The 27,327-nt window shown below is 42.2% G+C and overlaps 1 protein-coding gene across 1 annotated transcript; it reads left to right on the plus strand.

The window, feature by feature from the left end:
* The first annotated feature begins 6,787 nt into the window (after window positions 1–6,787).
* On the plus strand, window positions 6,788–26,344 carry cnga4 (cyclic nucleotide gated channel subunit alpha 4). Its single transcript, XM_034187125.1, has 6 exons — window positions 6,788–6,886; window positions 6,969–7,075; window positions 8,376–8,959; window positions 11,863–12,108; window positions 19,573–19,738; window positions 25,680–26,344. Exons 1-6 carry the CDS (start codon window positions 6,843–6,845, stop codon window positions 26,342–26,344), a joined length of 1,812 nt encoding a protein of 603 aa, XP_034043016.1. The 5' UTR covers window positions 6,788–6,842.
* Window positions 26,345–27,327: the final 983 nt, after the last annotated feature.

The following is a 27,327-nucleotide window of genomic DNA, read 5'->3' on the forward strand; positions in this document are numbered from 1 at the left end:
TTAACAGAGAATAAGAAACGATGGCAAAATAAACAGAGGGATAAGAACAGTGGCAAAATAAACAGAGAATAAGAAACAGTGGCAAAAATAAACAGAGGGATAACAACAGTGGCAAAAATAAACAGAGGAATAAGAAACAGTGGCAAAAATAAACAGAGAGATAAGAAACAGTGGCAAAAATAAACAGAGAATAAGAACAGTGGTAAAAATAAACAGAATAAGAAACAGTGGCAAAAATAACAGAGGATAAGAACAGTGGCAAAATAACCATAGGAATAAGAAACAGTGGCAAAAATAAACAGAGGAATAAGAAACAGTGGCAAAAATAAACAGAGGAATAAGAAAAGTGGCAAAAATTAACAGAGAATAAGAAACAGTGGCAAAAATAAACAGAGGAATAAGAAACAGTGGCAAAAATAAACAGAGGAATAAGAAACGGTGGCAAAAATAACAGGAGAATAAGAAACAGTGGCAAAATAAACAGAGGAAAAAGAAAAGGGGCAAAAATTAACAGAGAATAAGAAACAGTGGCAAAAATTAACAGAGGGATAAGAAACAGTGGCAAAAATAAACAGAGGAATAAGAAACAGTGGCAAAAATTAACAGAGAATAAGAAACAGTGGCAAAAATAAACAGAGGAATAACAAACAGTGGCAAAAATTAACAGAGGGATAAGAAACAGTGGCAAAATTAACAGAGGGATAACAAACAGTGGCAAAAATTAACAGAGAATAAGAAACAGTGGCAAAAATAAACAGAGGAATAAGAAACAGTGGCAAAAATAAACAGAGGGATAAGAAACGGTGGCAAAAATAAACAGAGAATAAGAAACGGTGGCAAAAATAAACAGAGAATAAGAAACGGTGGCAAAAATAAACAGAGGGATAAGAAACGGTGGCAAAATTAACAGAGAATAAGAAACAGTGGCAAATATAAACAGAGAGATAAGAAACAGTGGCAAAAATAAACAAAGAACAAGAAACAGTGGCAAAAATAACAGAGGGATAAGAAACGGTGGCAAAAATTAACAGAGAATAAGAAACACTGGCAAAAATTAACAGAGGGATAAGAAACGGTGGGCAAAAATAAACAGCGAATAGAAACGGTGGCAAAAATTAACAGAGGGATAAGAAACGGTGGCAAAAATTAACAGAGGAATAAGAAACGATGGCAAAAAATTAACAGAGAATAAGAAACGGTGGCAAAAATAAACAGAGGGATAAGAAACGGTGGCAAAAAATAAACAGAGAATAAGAAACGGTGGCAAAAAATAACAGAGGGATAAGAACGGTGGCAAAAATAACAGAGAATAAGAAAACGGTGGCAAAATTAACAGAGGGATAAGAAACGGTGGCAAAAATTAACAGAGAATAAGAAAACGGTGGCAACTATAAACAGAGAGATAAGAAACAGTGGCAAAATAAACAGAGAATAAGAAACAGTGGCAAAAATAAACAGAGGGATAAGAAACGGTGGCAAAAATTAACAGAGAATAAGAAACACTGGCAAAAATTAACAGAGGGATAAGAAACGGTGGCAAAAATAAACAGAGGAATAAGAACGATGGCAAAATTAACAGAGAATAGAAACGTGGCAAAAATAAACAGAGGATAAGAAACGGTGCAAAAATAAACAGAGACTAAGAAACGGTGGCAAAAATTAACAGAGGGATAAGAAACGGTGGCAAAAATAAACAGAGAATAAGAAACGGTGGCAAAAATTAACAGAGAGATAAGAAACGGTGGCAAAAATTCAATGGCAAATAAACTATGCCAAAAATGAAGACTGCATAAACCTCAAATTGTGTGGGGAATAAGCACGGCAATAATGAAATGAAGAATAAACACTGCCAAATTCAAAAGTACAGAAACCCCAAATTGTGAGGAATGATTGAGGAGTTTTGGGCCTAACCCAGCAAAAGTAAGGCCTGGTTCTCCATCTTTTGCATTCTGAGAACCAAGATTTGTCAACACTGCACCTGTTGAGTCAAAATTTCAGACATTCTCAAGAAATGCTGGTTTCTCAGAAAGTAAAAGGTGGAGAACCACACCCTACTTTTTCTGGGTCAGGCTCAAAACTCCTCAGTTGCCTTTGTGGAGAATAGACTGTGCCAAAATTAAAAGGCAAATAAACACTGCCAAAATTAAAGACTGTATAGCCCCCAAATTATCTGTAGGGAATAAACACTGCCAAAACTAAATGAAGAACGTATCGAGACACACACTCACATTCCAACCGCTTATTCAAGGTCGGGTCGCGAAGGGCTGGATTCTATCCCAGCAGTCATGGGGCGTGAGGCGGAGTTCACCCTGGACAGGATGCCAGTCTGACGCAGGGACACATATAGACAAACAAACACACACACACACCTATGGACAATTAAAAGTTTCCAATCCACCTAAACTGCATGTCTTTGGATGTGGGAGGAAGCTGGAGTATGGAGGAGTACATAAACCCCAAATTATGTATGGAGAATAAACGATGTCAAAATAAAATGGAGACTAAACTGTGTCAAAATTAAAGATATTAAAATACCTTTTCTTTTCATTTCTTTTTCTTGAAACAGACCCATACCAGGGATTGTAAAGTTCATATGCATTATTTTGAGTTATCATACATTACCTTTCTGGCAACAATTTAGAACTTGAAGTAGAAACTGGAAAAATCCTTTCCTACTCTTCTGTGTTGACTTTGGCTTCATTTCATGATGCTGACACACTTAAAGGACAAGTTCACCTATTTGCAACCTTAGTCAATGTACATGCTAGGGGTTTCACAATGACTGTTTTTGCTAGTTAATAAGTTTTTCATAGTCATCTATATGGTAAATGGACTCCATTTATATAGCGCTTTTCCATCTGCATCAGATCCTCAAAGCGCTTTACAATAATGCCTCACATTCACCCCGATGTCAGGGTGCTGTCAAGCAAGGTGCTCACTACACACCGGGAGCAACTAGGGGATTAAGGACCTTGCCCAAGGGCCCTTAGTGATTTCCAGTCAGACTGGGATTTGAACTGAGGATCTTCTGGTCTCAAGCCCAACAGGTTAACCACTAGACCATCACCTCCCCTAGATTATTTAGTTGATATATTATGTAAGAAAGAAGCAGAAAGTGGAGTTCAGTTCCGCTGCACACAACCTACATGTCGCTATCGAACAGGCCTCATTTTCTGTGACGTCCTTCTGTAAATATGTCTTTAGCTGCACGTCAGTGCCCTCTGCTGTTGAAGCCACCATTTCACCTACAACTAGCTGGCTGCTGCCACAGCAGTACCCAGTCAGAAATAAAATAGTAAAAGATTATGTAGCCAAAACAAAGGTGCTTGTTTTAGTTAACCTGATTTGAACTGGTTTGTCCTTGTTAATGCCTTTATTTAAGTTGTAAATGTACAAGATGTTCGCCTTTATAGTTTTTGATTTAATAAACCTGGCAAACTCGCTGACTCCGTCATATTTTTGCTGTAGACGCCCGACGCTGCAAACAAGATGAAACACAGTTCTCCAGCTTCTGAGTCATCAAGTCACTCCGTACAACATAATACAACATTAATACAAACTGCATCTTTATAAATCTTAAAACTGCAGTCTGGATCTATTAAAGCATTCTTGCATTTTATATATTGCTGGCGATATTAAATTAACTATGATTTCTTGTGGCTGAAGCCATGTGAGGCCTGATTCCTAGTAAGTCTGGGTATCTGCTTCAATCAGGACAAAACTCCCAGAAGACACCTGACACCTGTTGTGGTTTCCTCACATAGAGACCCGTGTCACCAGGCGATGCTCGGGCGCTTCTTTTCCCGCCGTTCAGTGATGTAGATGAAGCAGATGGGTTCAAGTTACGAAATCTGAAGCAGCAACCAACTTTGAAGGATGAACAATCCCGGAGATGTTGGCATCAGAAGCAACAGGTGGTGGAGACTGTTCAGAAAACATCGTGACGCAGAAGAAGAGGAGGGCAAACGTAATGGCAACCATCACCATCAGAGACTGACAGTCAAGTGAGCGACAGTTTGTATCACTGCCAAGAATGTCATCTGATTGAATATCTGCAGATTAACTCAAAAGTATGAACTCTTTTAAACACTTGGTCCTCCATAGTTATGAGGACGAATGAGAACTATTTTTTTATACATATGGTTGGATTTGCTGCTTTCTTTCATATTGTTTTGTTTTTGTCAATAACTCGCTTAAAAGTAGAGGGCAAACTGCACGTGCACTGTAAAAAATTTAACCAGTGTTTACTCAAAAAAATGTGGCAACACAGTGACACATAATATAATTAAATAGATTTTAAAATCTACAATTTTGATTAAAAGTATTGAATATATTAACTAAACCTAACCAAAAAAATTAAGTACATGTTAATAAAAGCAACAGTTGAAATGTGTTGGATTTAGTAATAGCACACCAAATGATGAGTTATACTACTCAAAACTATTTAGTAAATCCTAATCAATTTCACAAGGAAAGCTGATTCATGTTTATTAAGTATCTGAGCAAAAATCATTTAGCTTTACTAAATATCTGTCATGATCCGGCCCTTTAGGGCCAGTTGTTATAGTTCTGGACTTTTTTCCACTCCCGTGTTCTGAGCCCTCTGTGTTTTTATCATGTCAGGTCATTTGGGTCATGCTCATGTCATGTCATTGGTTTTGTTTCATTTATATTCTGTGTGTTGTAATCTGATTATGTTCTTTTAGTCATTTATTTCATTTGCTGTTTATAATTTATTTCATGTTGTCCTTCATTGAATTTACATTTATACTTTAGCCATGTGTTTAGTTTTGTCATAGTAGTTTGTTGTGTCATCTTGTCTTCATTTATTGAATTACCTTTTTGTTTTCACTCAGGTCACTTAAGTCTTAGTTTGGTTTTGTTCATCTCGTCTTGGGTAATTCTTGTCAAAGGTTTTGTTCTCTGTTTATCTTTTATTTTGTTTTGGTTCGGTCTGTAGGTTGTGTTGCCATCTTATTATCATTTATTGTATTTAAATTTATTCTTTAGCCAGTATCAGTTCTGTTTTGGGTCATAGTCTTTTATTGGCTTGTCACTTTATTTCCCAGTTTAGCTCCTTTTGTTTTATTCACGTTAATTATTGTTTGTCTTGGCACGTCACGTTTTTCACCGTTGGTTTTTCTGTCACTTATTCATCTTGCCCCAGTTTGCTTTGCTTTCTATCCCACTGCACTATCTTGTACCCGCCTTTGTGTTTGTCAGCCACGCCCCTTCCAGAACCTTCTGCACACCTGTTCCTCATTTCACACCCTGATTTAGAGGTGGGCAACACCAGGAATTTTGGTATTGCTCCGATAATAAGTAAATACAGGCCCAGTATTGCCGATATCGATACCGATACCGATACTTTTAGAGATTTAAGCTTCATAGATCCAAAGGATTTAAAAGACCTAGGATAGAATTTCACCAAATATTGTACGTGACAATGAAATACTTTATTATCACAATCAACATTTTTGTTTAAAAAAATTACTCAAAACAACTTGAAACAAAATCTCCTGAGGTAGAGGGCTGACTCGAGGAGAGCGTTGAGCGGGCGGGCCAGGCTGAGCCTACCTGCATGGCTGTTGGCTGGTGCCGCTGAGCCACGTGACGGCGCAACAACAAAAGACCAGAGGTGGGAGGGTGTGCTGCTAGTGTTGTGTGACACAGCGCAGCGCTGCTCTTACAGATAGAGAGTAGACTTTGATGAATCTGCATGTGCAGCAGTCAGTGCGTGCAGGAGAGAAAAAAAGCTTGAGTATCGATCTTTTTTACACGAGGATCGTTCAATATTAATACCAGCGTTGCTATCGATATTATTGATATTAGGATCGATCCGTCCACCTCTACCCTGATTAGTCCACTAGCATTTAAGCACTCACAGTCTCACATTCCCTCACCAGATTGTTGAAAAGTAAGTGAACTGCAATTTACTTACTACAACATTGTGAATGCAGTTAGTGCACCGGGTTAATGGTTAATGCATGTGGTTAGTGCACTTGGTTTCAGTGCGGAAGGTTCCCAGTTCAAAGTCCACCCCTGCCACATTTCTACATGGAATGTGGAGTTGCCTCAGGAATGGTATCTGGTGGGCATCTACTCAACAGGTTAGCCTCCAAGTCTTACAACCATCTCAAGCAAAGGTGTCGACATCAACAAACACCTCTGTCCAGCATCGTCACTCAATAAGCTCTTCTTAAGTGTCTCTCAATATCAGTCCAAAGACCCAGAGACATGTTTGTCTCTACAAGTTCAACACTTCCACCACATACAGATACACTTCTGATGGTAGAATCCAAGAAGTCATTCAAAGTCCAAATCCTAGTCTTGATCCAGGACAACAGCAAACCCAAACAACTCAGAACCCTCACTCAGCTCCTCAAGTGCTGGGGATGGAGGTATCTATTGATTATGCAAAGATCACAGCATTGTCCACGAAGTTGAGATCTTCAAACCTTTCCTCACAAGTAAATGATGCTAGTTCCCACAACTCAACCCAATACCCAGTTCATGCAATACCCAGACCTCCAAATAAACAAAATGTAACATACTAAAGAGGGTTAGGGTTAAGGTTAGTCAGTGGTGGAAGACTGTAAATGTTAAAACAGTGAGTAATATATATTTTTAATGCAAATTTCCACAAAAACAAAATATTTGATCTGTTTAACTGATTACTGGATTTGAGCTAAAACATCAGTTTTTGGAGATCTAACTTGTCATGTAGTATTTGAACTTTCTCCATATTTGGCTCCTCTCTCTCTTTCATTCTCTTTTCCCCAAGTTGGACACAATGGGTGGTGGATCCTGCAGAGCGGTTTTATTATGTGTGGTTACAGGTCATGATCTTGCCCATTTTCTACAACTGGGTGATTATCATCTTGAGGTACTGACACAGATAAAGATGGTTATTAATTAAACTCAGTGCTGTCATCTGACTTTCCCACCAAACCTTCGTGTCCCTGTAGGATGTGTTTCACTGCCATCGCCTTGAACTACCTGGCAGTGTGGCTTACGATGGACTACCTGTCAGACCTCATGTATGTGGCCGACATGATCATCAAGGTTCACACGGGTAAGTTTTCACTTTAGAGTGAGTCTTTTATGTACAATTACAGATGCAAATTATTAGTTGAGTGAATATAATTTTAAAAAGGAATGGTTTGCATCATGTAACCTTCTTAGTTATCATGTTACAGGGTAGCATATGTCACATGTCATAGAATCCAATGGATGCCGACATTGTTTAACCTTTACTTTGCAAACCAAACATGCAACACAGTCAAGACTATTCCATTTATTAATCCTATTAGCTCAACCAGTAACTTGCACCACTTTTTACCAAAATTGGAGCAACTTTAACTTTTGACCCCTGTATAAACTGAAATTGACCTTTGTCACCATTCTTGCTGTTTTTACCCCATAACTCCATAACATTCATTCACAGATAGTTCAAACTATACCTTTTTGGAATCTTTATGATCAGACAAATAATATGGAATGCCTTTTCAATATGTTTGGAGCATTTTTAAATTTTGACCCCTGTGTAATTCTTCAATTGACCCCTTCTTGGCTGCCTATTGAAAGTTCATGTGGCCACTCGGCATTTTAAAAAGAGTAATGTCTAAGGAGTATGTGTGCCAAATTTGGTGCTTGCATCACCATTTGAAGGATCCCTCAGTAAATGTTCACTTATCTGCTGCACTACCATGAAATCCCTACAAAAAGCACTACTTTCTCCCTGAAAACCAGAACACGGATGCATAGTCAATCAATCAATCAATTTTTTTATATAGCGCCAAATCACAACAAACAGTTGCCCCAAGGCGCTTTATATTGTAAGGCAAGGCCATACAATAATTATGTAAAACCCCAACGGTCAAAACAACCCCCTGTGAGCAAGCACTTGGCTACAGTGGGAAGGAAAAACTCCCTTTTAACAGGAAGAAACCTCCAGCAGAACCAGGCTCAGGGAGGGGCAGTCTTCTGCTGGGACTGGTCACGCCACAACGGCAGCCACTGACCAAACCGGGATTGCAGCTCAGTTTGGATGTGAGCAATGATAACTTGGACAGAACAGAGTTCAGTTAGTAGCACAAGCTGTCCTGCAACCGAAGGGTCAGGGGATCTGATCCTGTTTGTATGTGTGTTAATGTCAAAGTCAAGCTCTGGCCCGGGTATTCTGAGGTTATTGTCAAAACACTCACATGTGCAGACAGGTGTCGTGATAAGGTGTCATCAGAATGCAGTAAGGAATAAGTGAGCCTCAAAACAAAATTTTTCACCCAATGGCAAATGCAAAACCCTCCTTGGTGGCCATAAGCCACCAGAGCAACAAAGTCATTGTAACCGCCTTCTCATGCTTTCCTCTCTAGGCTACTTGGATCAGGGGATCCTGATCAAGGACCTCACTCAGCTGAAGAAGCGCTACCTGCACTCCAAATGTTTCTTAAAGGACCTTGCTTCCGTGTTACCCACGGACTTTTTCTACTTTGCCTTTGGCATCCAAGCTCCACTGGTGAGGATCAACCGCCTTCTCCGTACAGCACGCCTTAATGAAGCCCTGGATCGGATGGAGACTCGAACCTCATACCCCAACACTTTTCGCATCTCCAAGCTGATGATCTACATCTTTGTGCTGATCCATTGGAATGCCTGTCTCTACTTCGCACTGTCCAACTACATTGGTTTTGGAAGTGATCTTTGGGTTTACCCCAACATCACCAATCCAGTGTTTGCCTCCATGCGTCGTCAGTACTTCTATTGCTTCTGGTTCTCTGCCCTGATTTTCACTACTGTAGGAGACACACCATTACCAAATCAAAAAGAAGAGTACTTGTTTATGATTGCAGACCTGCTAATTGCTGTGCTGGTGTTTGCATCGATTGTTGGCAACGTTGGTAATGTCATAACAACCTTAAGGAATCGTGATAATGTCTTCTTCCCTAACCATGATCTGGTAAGTTGGAAACTTGTTCATAACATTGCAGCAAAGTTGTTGTTTCTAGGTATTCAGATCATAGATTCACCTTTACACTGGTACCAATCCAAAGTTGGAAAGTGAAAATGTGCCTCAACAACTTATTTTGATCTACTTTTGTTTCCCCTGTTCTTGACCTTCTTGTGTCTTTTCGCGTGTTGTTGATGTACTTTTGTTTTTTTGTGTGTTGATCTACTTTTGGTTTAACAAGTATCATGACAAGTATTTTGTCATGATGGCCACTACTCTAAGGTCAGCCAGATCCGGAGCGGGACCCTGAATGTAGATTAGACTTGTTCAAAATGTCAAATGTTACAAAATCTTTTGGGCTACATGTTGTTCTTGTTCCACTAATAAAAGATCTGTGCCAAATTTTATTGTAATCAGACATTGTTTAGGGGTCCCCCACAAAGCAACAATTTTCCCCAAAGAAGCAATGTAGTAATCCAGTAATTCCAGTAATGTTCTCCTCTGGGTGACCAATCAACCACCACGTTTTGTGATTAGAAGCCATCACATTTACCTGTAAAAGAAAAATAATGGCATCAGAGTCTTGTCTCGTTAGGGTGACGCTGCCTTGCCAGCGGAGGGAGAGGAACATGTGTCACTCTGGTGGACCTCTAAGTCTTATCTGATTAAGTTCAAATTTGGTCTGCACCTATAACATCCCAAGTGCAACAAAAACAACATGTGGCCCGAAATCGCTCACAACTTTAATTTTTTTCACTGTATAACATGAACAGCCCTAATGTACATCAACTGCAAAAGTTCTTAGTCTGAACATTTTAAAACACATTAGTCTCACCACCCTGGTGCTTCTCTAATTTTGGTATCCTAGTCCCATTTTCTGGCCTTAATTGAGTTCCAAAATCCAAAAGAGGTAACTTGGCCCAAGTGTCCACAACAGCAGTCTAAAGTTTTTCATAATTTTATACACGATTATACACCAGGTTAGTGCAGATTACAAACAACACTGCCCCATGTCACTGGAGCTACTGGTCATGTTCAAAACTGTACTGTGGGCAGGCGGCAGGCAGGTGGGATTTTGGACAATGTATTTTCAGAGTAGATTTAAAGATATCAGCAAACATATTATTACCCCCTATCTCCACAAATTACATCAGATTGTTCACTTTTGTGGATCACTGTGTCACAACCTCACATTTTTTTGAACATGTTAAAAAAATTTGCAATTGGTCACTCCATTCTGCAACGCCACTATTATCGCTGATTACACGGTTTCATACCCCGATTGCACATCTGATTTTAGGGGGTCTTTTGTTGTCATTGTTTTTAGGTAACAGGAGGCAGGTTTAAGATCAGCTGGATCCTGTTATGGTTTGAGGTCTGGACAGGACCGGACCAGTTCAGGCTATGGACCCAAATGCTGGGAGCAAGGAAACAGAGCTGGCTGTGAATGAAAAGATATTTATTTACAATAAGGACAAAATAAAAATGCTGCACTGGGGGTGCCTGCAGAGTGGAGAGTCAGCCTGCTTGTAGCGGTAGAAGTTAGGGAGCCGCAGGTTCCCGAGCCAGTCTTGAAAGAGAACTGAAATCCTGGAGTTTTGGATTCTGGAGCCGGGGCCAGGTGGGACGTACAAAACTGAGAACAGTAACTAGGAGAACAGAGGAGAGAGATGGTGAGTGATTGCACCCGTACCACTGAAAGCCTTTAACAATAAACAGTTCACTGAAGGCTTAAAACAGAAATATTTACAGTTCTGGAAATAATGTTCGCCATTTAGGAAATAAGGTTTGCTGTTCAGGAATCGTTCACAGTTCATGAATTATCTTCAGAGGTCAGAGGTCAAGTGCTGCAAGTCTTGTGGCGCAGTTCCAATTAAGCAGGACTTGACTTTGGAAATGACTTGGAAAGTTCTTAGTGGTGCAATATCAGAGTTCATACAGTTCTTAGAAAACAGTTCTTGGAAATAGTTCTTGGAACAGCTCTTAGTCATGTACAGTCACTGGCAGGAATGTGTGAGAACAGAATCCCACAGAACATGAAGGAACTTAAATGGAGCAGGGCAGAGCTTCACGCTCTGAGCTGAGAGCCGGAGAGTTCCAAAGTGATGTCGTTGTGCAGGTAGCCGTGGAGCCAGGAGTAGATGCAGCGTGTAAGCCGCGTAGGATAGTGTCTGGGACACAAGGAAAATCAACACGCTCTAATACGGGAATTAGAGTTGGCCAGGTTACCTTGAATATTCGCTGCGGAAAGCTCCACTGTCAAAGTGCATGGAGGCAGCAGGTCAAAGACAAAGTCAAGGTCAGCGAATGATCAGCAATCATGGAATCTCAATGAAGTTTCATTGAAGAATCTGGCAAGGTTTGTTGAAGAACCTGGCATGGATGAGCTGAAAGTCTGGGTTTATGTAGCCCGCTGCTAATCAGCCGCCATGCATGTCAGGTATGTGTATGAGCCGCTTATACACACCAGGTATGTGGCAGTGATAAACAGCAGGTGTTCCTCAGCTCTGAGTGCGCCATCTGGGGGAAAAAACTCACAAACTACACTCAATGTTATAAACAGACAGTACAGGGAGGAAGACAAAGGCAGACCATGACAGATCCAGACTCTTACATGGATTGTATCCACCCATCCCCAGGATTAGTTACCATTTCAACATTTTAGATGTAGATGTAACATTAGCTTTCCACAGCTATTCATATATTGACCTTTTATTGAGGAACAGTGATTATAAAATGTTGCAAATGCAATTTACAGGGTCTTAGCCTCTTAGCTTGCCCATGGGATCCCCCCCCCAGATTTAAGCGAATCAAAGATAAAACTATTTTCAGTGAAGGAAATAAATTTCTGTCCATGACATTCTTTCGTCTAGTTGTTGAAATGGGACGCTCATCTTCCTTTGTTTTTTCAGGTAAAGGCCTACCTGCGTAGCCATTACATTAGCAAGGAGCTTCGACAGCGTATCGACAACTGGTACCAACATCTTTACATCAACAAGAAGATCATGCGAGAGAACGAAATCCTGCAGCAGCTGCCTGTCCACCTGCAGACAGACATCGCCGTCAGCGTCCACCTTCCCACACTCTCCAAAGTCACTATCTTCCAGAACTGTGAGACCAGCCTGCTGGAGGAGCTAGTGCTAAAGCTAACGCCTCAGGTATAACTCAGTCTCGTTAACTACAGTTAAACCAGCAACACATGACAAAACAAAAGTACATGAGCAACATGTGAAAAAATACAAGTAGGTCAACAACAAGTGGAAAAAAACAAAAGTACATTAGCAACACGCGAAAAATCAAAAGCAGATCAACAACATGCGAAAAACCAAAAGTACATCAACAAAACATGAAAAAACAAAAGTACAGTAATTTGCCCAGTTCCGGATAATTGCCAGTTCCGGATCACATAGTATTTGTGTCGCCGTTTCTCGTAATCAGCGCAAATAAGCTAATACTTGGTACCAAAGGAAAGACCTGATGTTTTGTCTACAAACGACCACAAGCTGGACCTGATCCAGCCATCTTTGTGATCAACAGAGGAATCAACACATCCCGGTCTCAGTGGTGTGCGCGTGTTTTCTGAGTCACTCATTCCTGCAAGTGCGAAAGTGACAATCTCTATTAAGTAGCAAAGGTGAGTTAGCCGTTTAGTGTCTTTGGGTCTAGAGTGGGAAAATTCTTACTTACTTGGGTAGAAAATGTCAGTGTGTTATGTCTTGCTGTTTAATTGCTGCACGCATTTATCTCTGATGCGAAAATTTGCCGGTTGTGGATCACTGAAGCAGCAGCCTCGTGTCTGTACTTGTGATCCATGTGGACTTTGGGGGTCATCTCAACATCACGAATGGGCATGAATGTGGGGGCTTTTACATTTTAATTCAGGAGAAAGCTCACCTCCACACTTCATTTTTTGCTCGTAAAAACCTATAACGGCGCCTTTTGAAACTAAGTAAATTCTCATATAATAAGTATAATTTATATCATTTTGTGTTCAAAACACATTTTCGGGCACAGTGTGTATCATTGTGCATAAGAAGGACTCCAGCCAGATGCCAGGAATGAACCCAAAGTGACACAAAGTGTCGTGATCTGGAACCGGGCAAAGTGATCCATTTCTGGCAAATGTCTGCACCACACATAATGTGGCTTCACACTTTAAGGAGAAGGACTACCCCATCCTGACTTCTTCAGCTAGATAACATCCAAATATCCAATACAACAATACACAATGAAGGACATTCAGTTGCATTATGGCTCCGTTATAACTTTAAACTCCGTTATGACTTTAAAAAAGGTGATCTGGAACTGGGCAACTGTCTGTACATCAAATCAATTCAAATCAATTTCATTTATATAGCAGCAAATCACAACAAACAGTTGCCCCAAGGCGCTTCATATTGCAAGGCAAAGCCATACAATAATTACAGAAAAATCCCAACGGTCAAAACGACCCCCTGTGAGCAAGCACTTGGCGACAGTGGGAAGGAAAAACTCCCTTTTAACAGGAAGAAACCTCCAGCAGGACCAGGCTCCGGGAGGGGCAGTCTTCTGCTGGGACTGGTTGGGGCTGAGGGAGAGAACCAGGAAAAAGACATGCTGTGGAGGGGAGCAGAGATCAATCACTAATGATTAAATGCAGAGTGGTGCATACAGAGCAAAAAGAGAAAGAAACACTCAGTGCATCATGGGAACCCCCCAGCAGTCTACGTCTATAGCAGCATAACTAAGGGATGGTTCAGGGTCACCTGATCCAGCCCTAACTATAAGCTTTAGCAAAAAGGAAAGTTTTAAGCCTAATCTTAAAAGTAGAGAGGGTGTCTGTCTCCCTGATCCGAATTGGGAGCTGGTTCCAGAGGAGAGGAGCCTGAAAGCTGAAGGCTCTGCCTCCCATTCTACTCTTACAAACCCTAGGAACTACAAGTAAGCCTGCAGTCTGAGAGCGAAGCGCTCTATTGGGGTGATATGGTACTATGAGGTCCCTAAGATAAGATGGGACCTGATTATTCAAAACCTTATAAGTAAGAAGAAGAAATTTAAATTCTATTCTAGAATTAACAGGAAGCCAATGAAGAGAGGCCAATATGGGTGAGATATGCTCTCTCCTTCTAGTCCCCGTCAGTACTCTAGCTGCAGCATTTTGAATTAACTGAAGGCGTTTCAGGGAACTTTTAGGACAACCTGATAATAATGAATTACAATAGTCCAGCCTAGAGTAAATAAATGCATGAATTAGTTTTTCAGCATCACTCTGAGACAAGACCTTTCTAATTTTAGAGATATTGCGCAAATGCAAAAAAGCAGTCCTACATATTTGTTTAATATGCGCATTGAATGACATATCCTGATCAAAAATGACTCCAAGATTTCTCACAGTATTACTAGAGGTCAGGGTAATGCCATCCAGAGTAAGGATCTGGTTAGACACCATGTTTCTAAGATTTGTGGGGCCAAGTACAATAACTTCAGTTTTATCTGAGTTTAAAAGCAGGAAATTAGAGGTCATCCATGTCTTTATGTCTGTAAGACAATCCTGCAGTTTAACTAATTGGTGTGTGTCCTCTGGCTTCATGGATAGATAAAGCTGGGTATCATCTGCGTAACAATGAAAATTTAAGCAATGCTGTCTAATAATACTGCCTAAGGGAAGCATGTATAAAGTGAATAAAATTGGTCCTAGCACAGAACCTTGTGGAACTCCATAATTAACCTTAGTCTGTGAAGAAGATTCCCCATTTACATGAACAAATTGTAATCTATTAGATAAATATGATTCAAACCACTGCAGCGCAGTGCCTTTAATACCTATGACATGCTCTAATCTCTGTAATAAAATTTTATGGTCAACAGTATCAAAAGCAGCACTGAGGTCTAACAGAACAAGCACAGAGATGAGTCCACTGTCTGAGGCCATAAGAAGATCATTTGTAACCTTCACTAATGCTGTTTCTGTACTATGATGAATTCTAAACCCTGACTGAAACTCTTCAAATAGACCATTCCTCTGCAGGTGATCAGTTAACTGTTTTACAACTACCCTTTCAAGAATTTTTGAGAGAAAAGGAAGGTTGTAGATTGGCCTATAATTAGCTAAGATAGCTGGGTCAAGTGATGGCTTTTTAAGTAATGGTTTAATTACTGCCACCTTAACATCAACAACACATGAAAAAATCAAAATACATGAGCAACGCGCAGAAAAACACAAGTAGGTCAACAACAAGAGAAAAAACAAAAGTACATCAGCAACACGTGAAAAATCAAAAGTAGATCAACACGCAAAAAAACAAAGTACATCAACAACACGCGAAAAACACAAGAAGCTCAACAACAGGGGAAACAAAAGTAGATCAACAACAGGGGAAAAAACAAAAGTATATCAACAACACATGAAAAAACAAAAGTACATCAGGAACAGATGAAAAAAGAACATACATCAGCAACATGTGAAAAAACAAAAGTATATCAACAACACGTGAAAAAACACAAGTACATGCGCAACACGCAAAAAAACAAGTAGGTCAACAACAGGGGAAAAACAAACATAGATCAACAACACATGAAAAAACAAAAGTATATCAATAACAAGCGAAAAAACAAAAGTAGATCAACAACATGCAAAAAAACAAAATTACATCAGGAACAGGTGAAAAAAAAGAAAGTATATCAACAACATGTGAAAAAACAAAAGTACATCAAAAACACACGAAAAACAGAAGTACATCACGAACAGGTGAAAATAGAAAGTACATCAGCAACATGTGAAAAAACAAAAGTATATCAACAACTCACGAAAAAACAAAAGTACATCAGGAACAGGTGAAAAAAGAAAGTACATCAGCAACATGTGAAAAACAAAAGTATATCAACAACACACGAAAAAACAGAGGTACATCAAAAACACATGAAAAACAAAAGTACATCAGCAACATATGAAAAAACAAAATCAACAACACGCGAAAAAACAAAAGTACATCAAAAACACACAAAAAACAAAAGTACATCAGCAACATATGAAAAAACAAAAGTAGATCAACACCACGTGAATAAACAAAAGTAGATCAACAACACACAAAAAAACAAAAGTACATCAGCAACATGTGAAAAAACAAAAGTACAATATACGAGGTCTATTAGAAAAGTATCCGACCTTATTATTTTTTTCAAAAACCATATGGATTTGAATCACGTGTGATTACATCAGACATGCTTGAACCCTCGTGGGCATGCGAGAGTTTTTTCACGCCTGTCGGTTACGTCATTCGCCTGTGGGCAGTCTTTGAGTGAGGAGTGGCCCACCCTCTCGTCGTTTTTTCATTGTTTAGGAATGGCTCAGAGACTGCTGCTTTGTTTGATCAAAATTTTTTCAAAACTGTAAGGCACAACTGAGTGGACACCATTCGATAAATTCAGCTGGTTTTCGCTAAAAATTTTAATGGCTGATGAGAGATTTTGGTCTGGTAGTGTCGCCGTAAGGACAGCCCACGGCGCCTGACGGCGATCTGCGCTTCGAGGCGGCAGCGTCTCGCCGTTTCAAGTTGAAAACTTCCACATTTCAGGCTCTGTTGACCCAGTAAGTCGTCAGAGAACAGAGAACTTTCAGAAGTCGTCGGCATGAGGAGTTTATTCGGACATTCCTGTTATGTGGGCCGCTGAAGAGGAGGTACTGCTGGCCCACCACCACCAGAGGGCGCCCTGCTTGGAGTGCGGGCTCCAAGCACGAGAGGGCGCCGGACCCTGAAGAAGTGACAGCTGTCATTCTTCCCCTGCACCAGCTGTCACTCGTTCATCATCATCACCACCAACTTAAAAGCCGGATCGTGACTCCACCTCCTCGCCGAGAAATCGACTACCGTAAGGTAATTTCTCTGCTGACTAATACGTTGAGTAATAACCTGAACTTTTATTGCAGCCGGTATCCTGTGGTGTTCGCCCTTATCTGGGAAGTGGCGTGGAGCGTGACGACGACAACCGCGCTACAGATAAGTGGTCACACCAGGAGCTGCACGAGTGTGTGATTCGGAGGTGGAGGTTCTCCTCCTAACTGTGTACAGACTATAGACCACTGAGTGTAAGGAGTTACACTCATTCATCTTTTCTCTGCTTTCTGCCAGCAGTACCAGGGTCGACAGCCGAAGACAGAGGTCACCTGGGGATTCGGGACTTGGCGGCTCCGGTGTTCTTCAGACCGTTGGTGGTGGAGGCCGTGTGGAGCGCGGTCTCTCTCTCGTCGGGGTCTTCTATCTTCGAGCCTGCCCACACGTCACCTGGTGTTAATTGACTTTGCAATTTCTGTACATTTAGTTGTGTATTGTCACAACAGTAAATTGTTACCTTTTGGTTTACTCATTGTCCGTTCATTTGCGCCCCCTGTTGTGGGTCCGTGCTACGACACCTTCCCAACAATTCCATTGTTAACGGACATTTTGTAATGAAAGAACATGCGGGCAGAGGGTTCAAGCATGATCGGTGTAATCGCATGTCAATCAAATCCATATAGTTTTTTTTTTTTATAAAACTGCCGGTTAGTTTTATAAGATACCTTGTACAATAAAGAAAAGACAGAACTATCAATAGCAGCTGTAGTTTAAAAAATAACAAACATCCTTATGGGCCCTGTCCCACTGGCGTTTAGGAGGATTTGCGTATGGATTGCACACAAAATTGGCCCATATTCGCCAAACATCCGCAATATCCGTCTAACATGCCTGTATGAGTCGGCCATCATCCAAACACGTCCGTGATCATCCAGAGAGGCACGCATGTGTGCAGCCAGGATTTTTGCACTGTTCAAAAATCTGAATGCAGATGACATCCGCCTTACATACTCCATACATACTCAATTCATACACGATACATACTCACTCTATGCACTGTATATCTGCTGTTAACCGCTGATATCCACAACTGACGGGGATTTGCGGCTTGGCAGCAGACCGGGACAGTGTGTAAAATATATCGTGCCCATCATTTCCACATCACAAACTAAAATAAGTTGTAGCGAATGCATACAAATTGGCCACGAATAAAGCGTTTTTATTACATCTGCTTTGCAGCTGATTTGCGGACAATCTGTGAATGCATAACAAACACGTCACGTAAACCCAAAGTGTGGCAGAAAGCGACATACCTGCCAGTCAGTGCCGGTCCGGCTGTGTAGATCCACAAAGACGTAATAGCTGCTGCAATCCAGAACTTTTATTTAACACCAACAAAAGGAAGAGTTGCTGTTTACCAACAACTCACGCTGACATCTGTTTTCTGTGACACTCAAAAAAAAAAAAACACTGTCTCACGCCCTGAGCGGCTTCCCCCCTCCCGCTCCCCAAACTCATGAACAGTTAATCCTCGCATGACAACATGAACATTAACTCTGTGATCAACTTGTTCAAGTCCAGCAAATGCTCCAGAGGCTGTATTGTTGGTGTGAATAGTGATGCCGAAAGGAGCGAGTGCCCTTCTTTTATGACCGCAATGCAGATGCTGTGCACGCGCAACACGTGCGCGATGCATTCATAATACACCCGTAATACTGCCGTGATAATCTCAATATGTCGGATCAGTTTCCTCACTACATACGTTATATAACCGTGATTGTTCATCATATATTTGCTATATATTATTAATATATCCGTAATCCATACTGGGACATTTGTCATTTTTAGCCATTTTTGTTGCGGATGACAACGAACGCCCGTAATTTGTGTACTCAATTCATGCGCAATTAATCCTCTCCCCAGTGGGACAGGGCCCTAAGATGGGATTGAAATCCTGATTTAGAAAACATGCAGGGAGAAAAAAAAAACTATCTACACCGCAAACACTTCTCCTTTAGGTGGTGCTGTTCTCCACCCTTTCTGAATTTTGGTGCTAATGTTTTGACTTAAGTTGTGTGTGTGTTTTTATTTTTTTCTGTTTTTTTTTTTTTTACTTCACCACAGTGGGTCCAGGTTGTATCTGCATGTTGATTTAGCAGCATATTTATGCTGGATGCCCTTTCTGATGCAACTCCAGATCATGGACCTTGTGTTTTTGTGGGACACACACACACACACACACACACACACACACACACACACACACACACACACACACACACACACACACACACACACACACACACACACACACACACACACACACACACACACACACACACTCTCCTATCCAGGCACATCTCTTTTGGCTTGAGCTGGATTGAGTCAGATGAGCCAAATTTGGCAAACAAGTGTGAACGCTATCTGACTAGAAAGCAGTCCGGCTCAAATCCGGTTGGAGCTGAATTGCCGACCTGACTCTGAATGGGGACTCGGTGATTCACCCGCTTGCTTTCTGTGTGGAGTTTACGTGGGTTTCCTTTGGGTGTTCCAGTTTCCTCCCACCATCAAAAAGCTGCTCATTAGGATCTGCTCCTTTTCTCAGCATCTCTGGATTTGGAGTTGTCCCCAGGTGCTACAGCCGTCTACTGCTCTTCCTGATTGGAGTTTGTCTAACTGTAATTGGGATGGTTAACAGGACAAATTTATGTTGTATCTACGTACTGTGACAAAAAACTCCATTATTTATCTTTGGAAGCCCATTTTGCAGTGAAACAACCAGAAGGCTCAGTTCGTCCTGTTGGGTTTCAGGTATTCAGTCCCGGCGAATACGTCTGCAGGAAGGGTGACGTGGGTCATGAGATGTATATCATCAAAGAGGGGAAGCTGGCGGTGGTTGCAGACGACGGGATCACAGAGTTCGCTGTGCTGACTGAGGGCAACTTCTTCGGAGAAATCAGCATCCTCAACATCAAAGGCAAGTCGAGCGCTTAACGTCAAACCGCACTTATATGACTTCAAACATTTAAAAAGACATGAAAAACTCTTATTCTATATGAATCCATCAATAATCAGTTGATTTATACAGACTCCACCTCCTTCTCAGCGTCCATCTCCAATATGATGCCACATTATCCTTTTCGTACTTAAACAATGCTGCATCATAAAGAACGTGAAAACAGAAAAGAACCAGTGATGGAGTCACAGTCTAGGAGGCGCTTCACCTTCCCCTTCCTGATTTCTTTACCTTGAAAAATTTTTTCATGCATTTAAAAAAAAAAACTAACTCTAATTCCACAACAGTAGCACCATGAATTGATTAGTGGGGCAGAGATGTGAAACGATTGTGTTTTACAGTAAAAGCACCATTTTATTTATTTATTATTTTTTTATACAGTCATGGTTTGTTGTATAATAAAAAAAAGTAGATATCATACCAAGCTCATCTTTTCCCTTCAAAATAATAATAATAATAATAATAGTAATAAAAATTAATGTAATTGTGGATGGAAAGGCTACAGCATGTAAGAAAAATTGAAAACGACAGTTCATTTGTGTCTGGAAGACTCAACATTAAAAGTCCCAACTTCCAGTAAAAGTGCTTTCATTTGACATTACCTCAGTATTTTCAGTCAACACCTACTAAAATATGGAATAATCTGGCGAAGGAACTCAAGTGATGTCCAAATGTCAATCATTTTAAACGCCAATATAAGGAACTGATGTTTTCTGAATATGTGAAAATTGTCTAAATTCTCTGAAAATTAAATTCATGGATGAAGGATTACAGTGAGGAAAATAAGTATTTGAACATCCTGCGATTTTGCAAGTTCTCCCACTTAGAAATCACAATCAGGAGAATCAGAATCGTCTTTATTGTCATTGCAATTTGCATTACGAGATTTGAGTGCAACTCCATAAAGGTGCTTTCCGTGGTGCGAGTCATTTTTAGCCAAATAAAAGATAGAGAAATTTAATGGTAAATTGTTCAGAGTCTATGTACAACTAATATAAACATAAGATAAAATAAAATATGGACCAAGTAAAATGTAAAAACGAGAATTATATACAACTGTGGAATCATATTGCACGGAAAATTGCACATGGTTTACAGATATTGCACAAAAAACTTGAAGGTGCAGATTAGAGTGATTTGTTACTTTTCAGTGCAGTGATCGCTCTGGGGAGAAAGCTGACCCTGAGTCTGTTTGTCGTAGTTTTGACTGACCTGTACCGTCGGCCGGAGGGTAGTAGGTCAAACAGGTGGTTGCTGGGGTGGGATGTGTCTTTGCTGATGCTGGCAGCTCTGCTGAGGTAGCGAGAGCTGGCAATGTCCTCCAGGCTGGGCAGAGAGCAGCCAGTGATCCCCTGGGCCATTTTGATCACCCTCTGCAGCGCTCTCCTGTCTGCTGCTGTGCACCCCCCGTACCACGCTGTGATGCAGTACATCAGGATGCTCTCGATGGCGGCTCTGTAAAACAACACCAGCAGCTTCTCCTCCAGATTGTTTCTCCTGAGCACCCTCAGGAAGTGGAGTCGCTGCTTGGCTTTCTTCACCACCACTTTGGTGTTGGCAGTCCAGGAGAGGCTGTCAGAGAGCTGCACTCCCAGGAACCTGATGGAGCTGACCCTTTCCACACAGTCCCCTTGGATGTAGAGCGGGGCTGGGTCAGCCCTGTTCTTCCTGAAGTCCAGGATTATTTGTTTGTTTTTGTGGTGTTCAGCGGCAGTTTGTTAGCTGAACACCACACTGTCAGTCAGTTGACCTCGTCTCTGTAATCAGACTCATCCCGCCCCTGAGATGAAAAAAAAAAATCTGGAAATCACAATGTATGATTTTTTAATCATTTATTTGCATGTTACTGTGGCAAATAAGTATTTCAACACCTGCCAATCAGCAGAAATTCTGGCCCTCAAAGACCAGTTAGCCCACCTCTAAAAAGTCCACCTCCACTCCACTTATTATTCCCAATTAGAAGCACCTATTTGAGGTCGTTAGCTGCATAAAGACACCTGTCCAATACTAACATGGCTAAGACCAAAGAGCTGTCCAAAGACACCAGAGACAAAATTGTAGACCTCCACAAGGCTGGAAAGGGATACGAGGCAATTGCCAAGCAGCTTGGTCAAAAAGACCAGCTGTTGGAGCAATTATTAGAAAATGGAAGAAGCTAAACATGACTGTCAATCTCCCTCGGACTGGGGCTCCATGCAAGATCCCACCTCGTGATGTATCAATGATCCTAAGAAAGGTGAGGAATCAGCCCAGAACTGCACGGGAGGAGCTGGTCAAGGACCTGAAGAGAGTTGGCACCACTGTTTCCAAGGTTACTGTGGGTAATACACTAAGACGTCATGGGTTAAAATCATGCATGGCACGGAAGGTTCCCTTGCTTAAATCAGCACAAGTCCAGGCCCGTCTTAAGTTTGCCCATGACCATTTGGATGATCCAGAGGAGTCATGGGAGAAAGTTATGTGGTCAGATGAGACCAAAATAGAACTTTTTAGTCTTAATTCCACTCGCCGTGTTTGGAGGAAGAAGAATACCATCCCAAAAACACCGTCCCTGTGAAGCACGGCGGTGGAAGCATCATGCTTTGGGGGTGTTTCTCTGCACATAGCACAGGACAACTGCACTGTATTAAGGAGAGGATGACCGGGGTCATGTATTGCGAGATTTTGGAGAACAACCGCCTTCCCTCAGTTAGAGCATTGAAGATGGGTCGTGGATGGGTCTTCCAACATGACAATGACCTGAAGCACACAGCCAGGATGACCATGGAGTGGCTGCGTAAGAAGCATATCAAGGTTCTGGAGTGGCCTAGCCAGTCTCCAGACCTAAACCCAATAGAAAATCTTTGGAGGGAGCTCAAACTCTGTGTTTCTCAGCGACAGCCCAGTAACCTGGCTGATCTAGAGAAGATCTGTGTGGAGGAGTGGACCAAAATCCCCGCTGCAGTGTGTGCAAATCTTGTCAAAAACTACAGGAAACGTTTGACCTCTGTAATTGCAAACAAAGGCTACTGTACCAAATATTAACATTGATTTTCACAGGTGTTGAAATACTTATTTGCAGCAGTAACATACAAATAAATTATTAAAAATCATACATTGTGATTTCCGGATTTTTTTTTTTTTTAGATTATGTCTCTCACAGTGGACATGCAGCTAAGATGAAAATTTCAGACCCCTCCATGATTTCTAAGTGGGAGAACCTGCAAAATCGCAGGGTGTTCAAATACTTATTTTCCTCACTGTATATAGCTGTTGGTTAAAGTATAGACAATTAAGTTATTAATTTTGTTGGAGTTTTTTTTTGGATTATGCAAAGTGTGCTGTTGGTGTGGCTATGATGAGGAATTTGAGTTTACTGATTATTTTACGATGTCTGTGTTTTGCTGTTCTGCTCACTTTGTTTTGTTTTTGGTTTTGTTGTGATAAGTAAAAGTTGCTGAGGTAAAAGGGGTAGGTGTATATAAGCTTTGGACTAGTCCTAGGGTCCACTGGTCCTAGGGTCAATATTTCACTTGCACAATGATGGCAAAAGCTACTCCACCAGTACCTGACACAGATATGGTGATCTTTCTGCTACGATCAGTCACAGTCTCTAACCGTTGTGTCTGAGGCTTCAAATGTATGGAAGGTGGACGTTTGGTTTACCTTTTTTTTTTTCTATTGTGTGTGTGAGTTAATGAAATGGATATGTTAGGAACTTACAATTTACTTTAAGGGGCCCGATTGCAGATTTCATACTTATTTTTCTCGGTTACTAAATAATAATGACCCCACCAAGACAAAAAGCTGTGGAGCCGCCGCTGTACAGAATGAGTCTGCTCCAGCTGCTGATCATGAATGTTGGCTGAGATGGAAGAGTGACAAAGTGTCACGGCAACAAGCATCTTTTCAAAATGTTGACCCTCAAACACAGGAAGCACCAGTGCTGCTCCTCCCACTGCTGATTAACCAGGTCAGGTGTGCTCAGCCAATCAAGAGCTAAGAGATATCACTTGGCGAATCAGCAGTGACCCCAGCAGAAAGCACGCAGGGCAGGTGACCTCTAGAAGCAGAGATGGTGACCTCTAAGAGCAGGGCAGGTGACCTCTAGGAGCAGAGTTGGTGACCACTAGGAACAGGGCAGGTGAGCTCTAAGAGTAGGGTTGGCGACCTCTACACTCTAAGAAAATGTTGAATTTAATTGATAAAGTTAAGGTAACGTTTTCCACATAACATTGCCAACTAAGTGCAAAACAATATTGTAGTTGAAATTAATTAAATCAAATGAAATATTATTACTTAAATCCCTAAAATTAACAATTGCAAGTATATTGAAAATAACAGTATTAATTACGTTTAAAACCCCTGTGTTTCATCTCTTAGAGTAGGAGCAGGGTTGGTGACCTCTAGGAGCAGGGCTGGTGACCTCTAAGAGCAGGGCTGGTGACCTCTAAGAGCAGTGTTGGTGACCTGTAGGAGCAGGGTTGGTGACCTCTAAGAGCAGTGTTGGTGACCTCTAGGAGCAGAGATGGTGACCTCTAAAAGCAGGGCAGGTGACCTCTAGGAGCAGGGCAGGTGACCTCTAGGAGCAGTGTTGGTGACCTCTAAGAGCAGAGATGGTGACCTCTAAGAGCAGAGATGGTGACCTCTAAGAGCAGAGATGGTGACCTCTAAGAGCAGGGTTGGTGACCTCTAAGAGCAGGGTTGGTGACCTCTAAGAGCAGAGATGGTGACCTCTAGGAGCAGTGATGGTGACCTCTAAAAGCAGGGATGGGGACCTCTAAGAGCAGGGTTGGTGACCTCTAGGAGCAGGGATGGTGACCTCTAGGAGCAGGGTTGGTGACCTCTAGGAGCGGTGCTGGTGACCTGTAAGAGCAGTGTTGGTGACCACTAGGAGCAGAGATGGTGACCTCTAAGAGCAGTGTTGGTGACCTCTAGGAGCAGTGTTGATGACCTCTAGGAGCAGTGCTGGTGACCTGTAGGAGCAGGGTTGGTGACCTCTAAGAGCAGTGTTGGTGACCTCTAAGAGCAGAGATGGGGACCTCTAAAAGAAGGGCAGGTGACCTCTAGGAGCAGGGCAGGTGACCACTAGGAGCAGTGTTGGTGGCCACTAGGAGCAGTGTTGGTGACCTCTAAGAGCAGAGATGGTGACCTCTAAGAGCAGTGTTGATGACCTCTAGGAGCAGAGATGGTGACCTCTAAGAGCAGGGATGTGACCTCTAAGAGCAGGGATGGTGACCTCTAAGAGCAGGGTTGGTGACCTCTAAGAGCAGAGATGTTGACCTCTAAAAGCAGGGATGGTGACCTCTAGGAGCAGAGATGGTGAACTCTAAAAGCAGGGTTGGTGACCTCTAGGAGCAGTGATGGAGACCTCTAAAAGCAGGGATGGGGACCTCTAAGAGCAGGGTTGGTGACCTCTAGAAGCAGGGTTGGTGACCTCTAAGAGCAGGGTTGGTGACCTCTAAGAGCAGGGTTGGTGACCTCTAGGAGCGGTGTTGGTGACCTGTAAGAGCAGAGATGGTGACCACTAGGAGCAGAGATGGTGACCTCTAAGAGCAGTGTTGGTGACCTCTAGGAGCAGTGTTGGTGACCTCTAGGAGCAGTGTTGGTGACTTCTAAGAGCAGTGTTGGTGACCTCTTGGAGCAGGGATGGTGACCTCTAAAAGCAGGGATGGTGACCTCTAGGAGCAGTGTTGTTGACCTCTAGGAGCAGTGTTGTTGACCTCTAGGAGCAGTGTTGGTGACCTCTAGGAGCAGTGTTGGTGACCTCTAGGAGCAGGGATGTGATCTCTAAGAGCAATGTTGGTGACCTCTAGGAGCAGTGTTGGTGACCTCTAGGAGCAGTGTTGGTGACCTCTAGGAGCAGGGATGGTCACCTGTGTCCTGATAACTTGCTTTTGATCGGATGTACGTTTTCTTTCAGGGAATAAGTCGGGTAACCGTCGCACTGCCAACATCCGAAGCATTGGCTTCTCTGACCTTTTCAGCTTGTCCAAAGAAGACCTGACAGAAGTGCTGTCCGAGTTCCCGGCAGCCAAACGGCTCTTGGAGGAGAAAGGCCGACAGATCCTCACCAAGATGGGAATGCTGGAGGACACCGAGGACGGAGCGGAGGAGGAGGCGGAGAAAGTGGAAGTCAAGCTGAAAAGGCTGGAAATCAGCCTGGAGGTCCTGCAGACGAAACTAGCTCGACTCATGGTGGAGTTAGAGTCCAGCAACCGCAAGATGCAGGTGAGAGTGAAGCAGCTGGAGCACCACGTGACTACGCTTGAGGCTCCGCCCCCAGAGGGTGAAAGAGACAGAGGATGGGGGAGAGGTGTAGGGGTCGGGGGCGAGGTAGAGGGGGAGCGAGAAGAAGCTGAGGGTGAGGAAGAGAAGGGGGGTTCAAAGACAAAAGTCAAAGAACAGTACGAGGATGGTGGTGAGGTGACCAAAGAGGGGGATGGAGAGAACACCAAGAGGACGGAGGGAGAGGTGGACAGCATGGTGGAGGAAGGTAAGAGACAAAACCGAGAGAGAGGTGACAACAGACCAGGAAAGGGGACGGAGCCGAGACCCAACAGGAAGACAAGAAGAAAAGGACCGTGAAGAGGCGCGAGAAACACCAGAAGATTCAAAACAGAAGAAACAAGAATAACAGACATCGAACAGACAAATAAACTCTTCATTACAACACGTGATAATTATTTTTAAGAAAAGCAACGGTGTCATGTTGATCCAGGCTTTCATCTGTATTTTGCCTCTTTATTCATGCCCTTCTGCCCTGGCTTTGTTTTATTAATTATTTTCATGATTTGGTTATTCTCTGTTCTAGTTTTGCCTTGTTGCTTTGTTTTTTGTTGCTTTTCATACTACTGCCATTGTCTGTTCCATTTTGTTCTCATTTGTTATATTATCTATTCTGCTTTAGTGTTGGGTTTTGTTCATCACTGAGTCTGTTTCATTTATACTTTGTTTAGCCACTCTCTTCTCTTACGTTTTGTCTTACTGTTGTTGGGGAAAGTGTAATGCACGGACCCACAACAGGGGGTGCAAATGAACGGTCAATAGATAATCCAATAAATACAATTTATTGCGGCAAATGTGCACAACAGGTCGAATACTGCTTTTAGACAATCAATCACAAGATACAATAAGTGACATGTGGGGAGGCCCGAGGGTAGGAGACGCCTATCCAGGGAAGAGCCGGGGCCCACAAGGTTCCGCCGCCAACGAAGACCTGCAGTATACCGAAGCCGCCAAGTCCCGAGTCCCCAGGTGGCCTCTGCTTCCAGCTGTCAGATCCAGTACTGCTGGCAGGAACAAAAACAGGTGAAGGGTGGGAAACATCTCCACCTCTCAATCACAGTCACACAGGAACAAAAACGTGCAGCGCTTGAAGGACTACTTATCCGAGGAGCGAAGACGTCGTCTCCTCCCAGCTTCCAGCTGCTGACCAGTCAAACAGGTACGCCTGCAAATGTTCAGAAAGTTGTATGACACAAAACCACGGCTGAGTGTTTACCTGTGAGGTAAGCGGATATCTCGGCAGAGATGTGGTGTCTCCTCCAGGCTTTTATAGTGAAGCTGAT

Source organism: Thalassophryne amazonica, chromosome 14 (assembly GCF_902500255.1).
Source record: "Thalassophryne amazonica chromosome 14, fThaAma1.1, whole genome shotgun sequence".
In the NCBI taxonomy this organism is placed as follows: Eukaryota; Metazoa; Chordata; class Actinopteri; order Batrachoidiformes; family Batrachoididae; genus Thalassophryne; species Thalassophryne amazonica.

Excerpts from the sequence above, each read along its gene's own strand:
- cnga4 (XM_034187125.1), top strand. The coding sequence starts at position 6,843 with ATGATCTTGCCCATTTTCTACAACTGGGTGATTATCATCTTGAG. Across the intron at positions 6,887-6,968 it reads TGGGTGATTATCATCTTGAG|GATGTGTTTCACTGCCATCG; the intron begins GTACTGACACAG and ends GTGTCCCTGTAG. Across the intron at positions 8,960-11,862 it reads TCTTCCCTAACCATGATCTG|GTAAAGGCCTACCTGCGTAG; the intron begins GTAAGTTGGAAA and ends TTGTTTTTTCAG.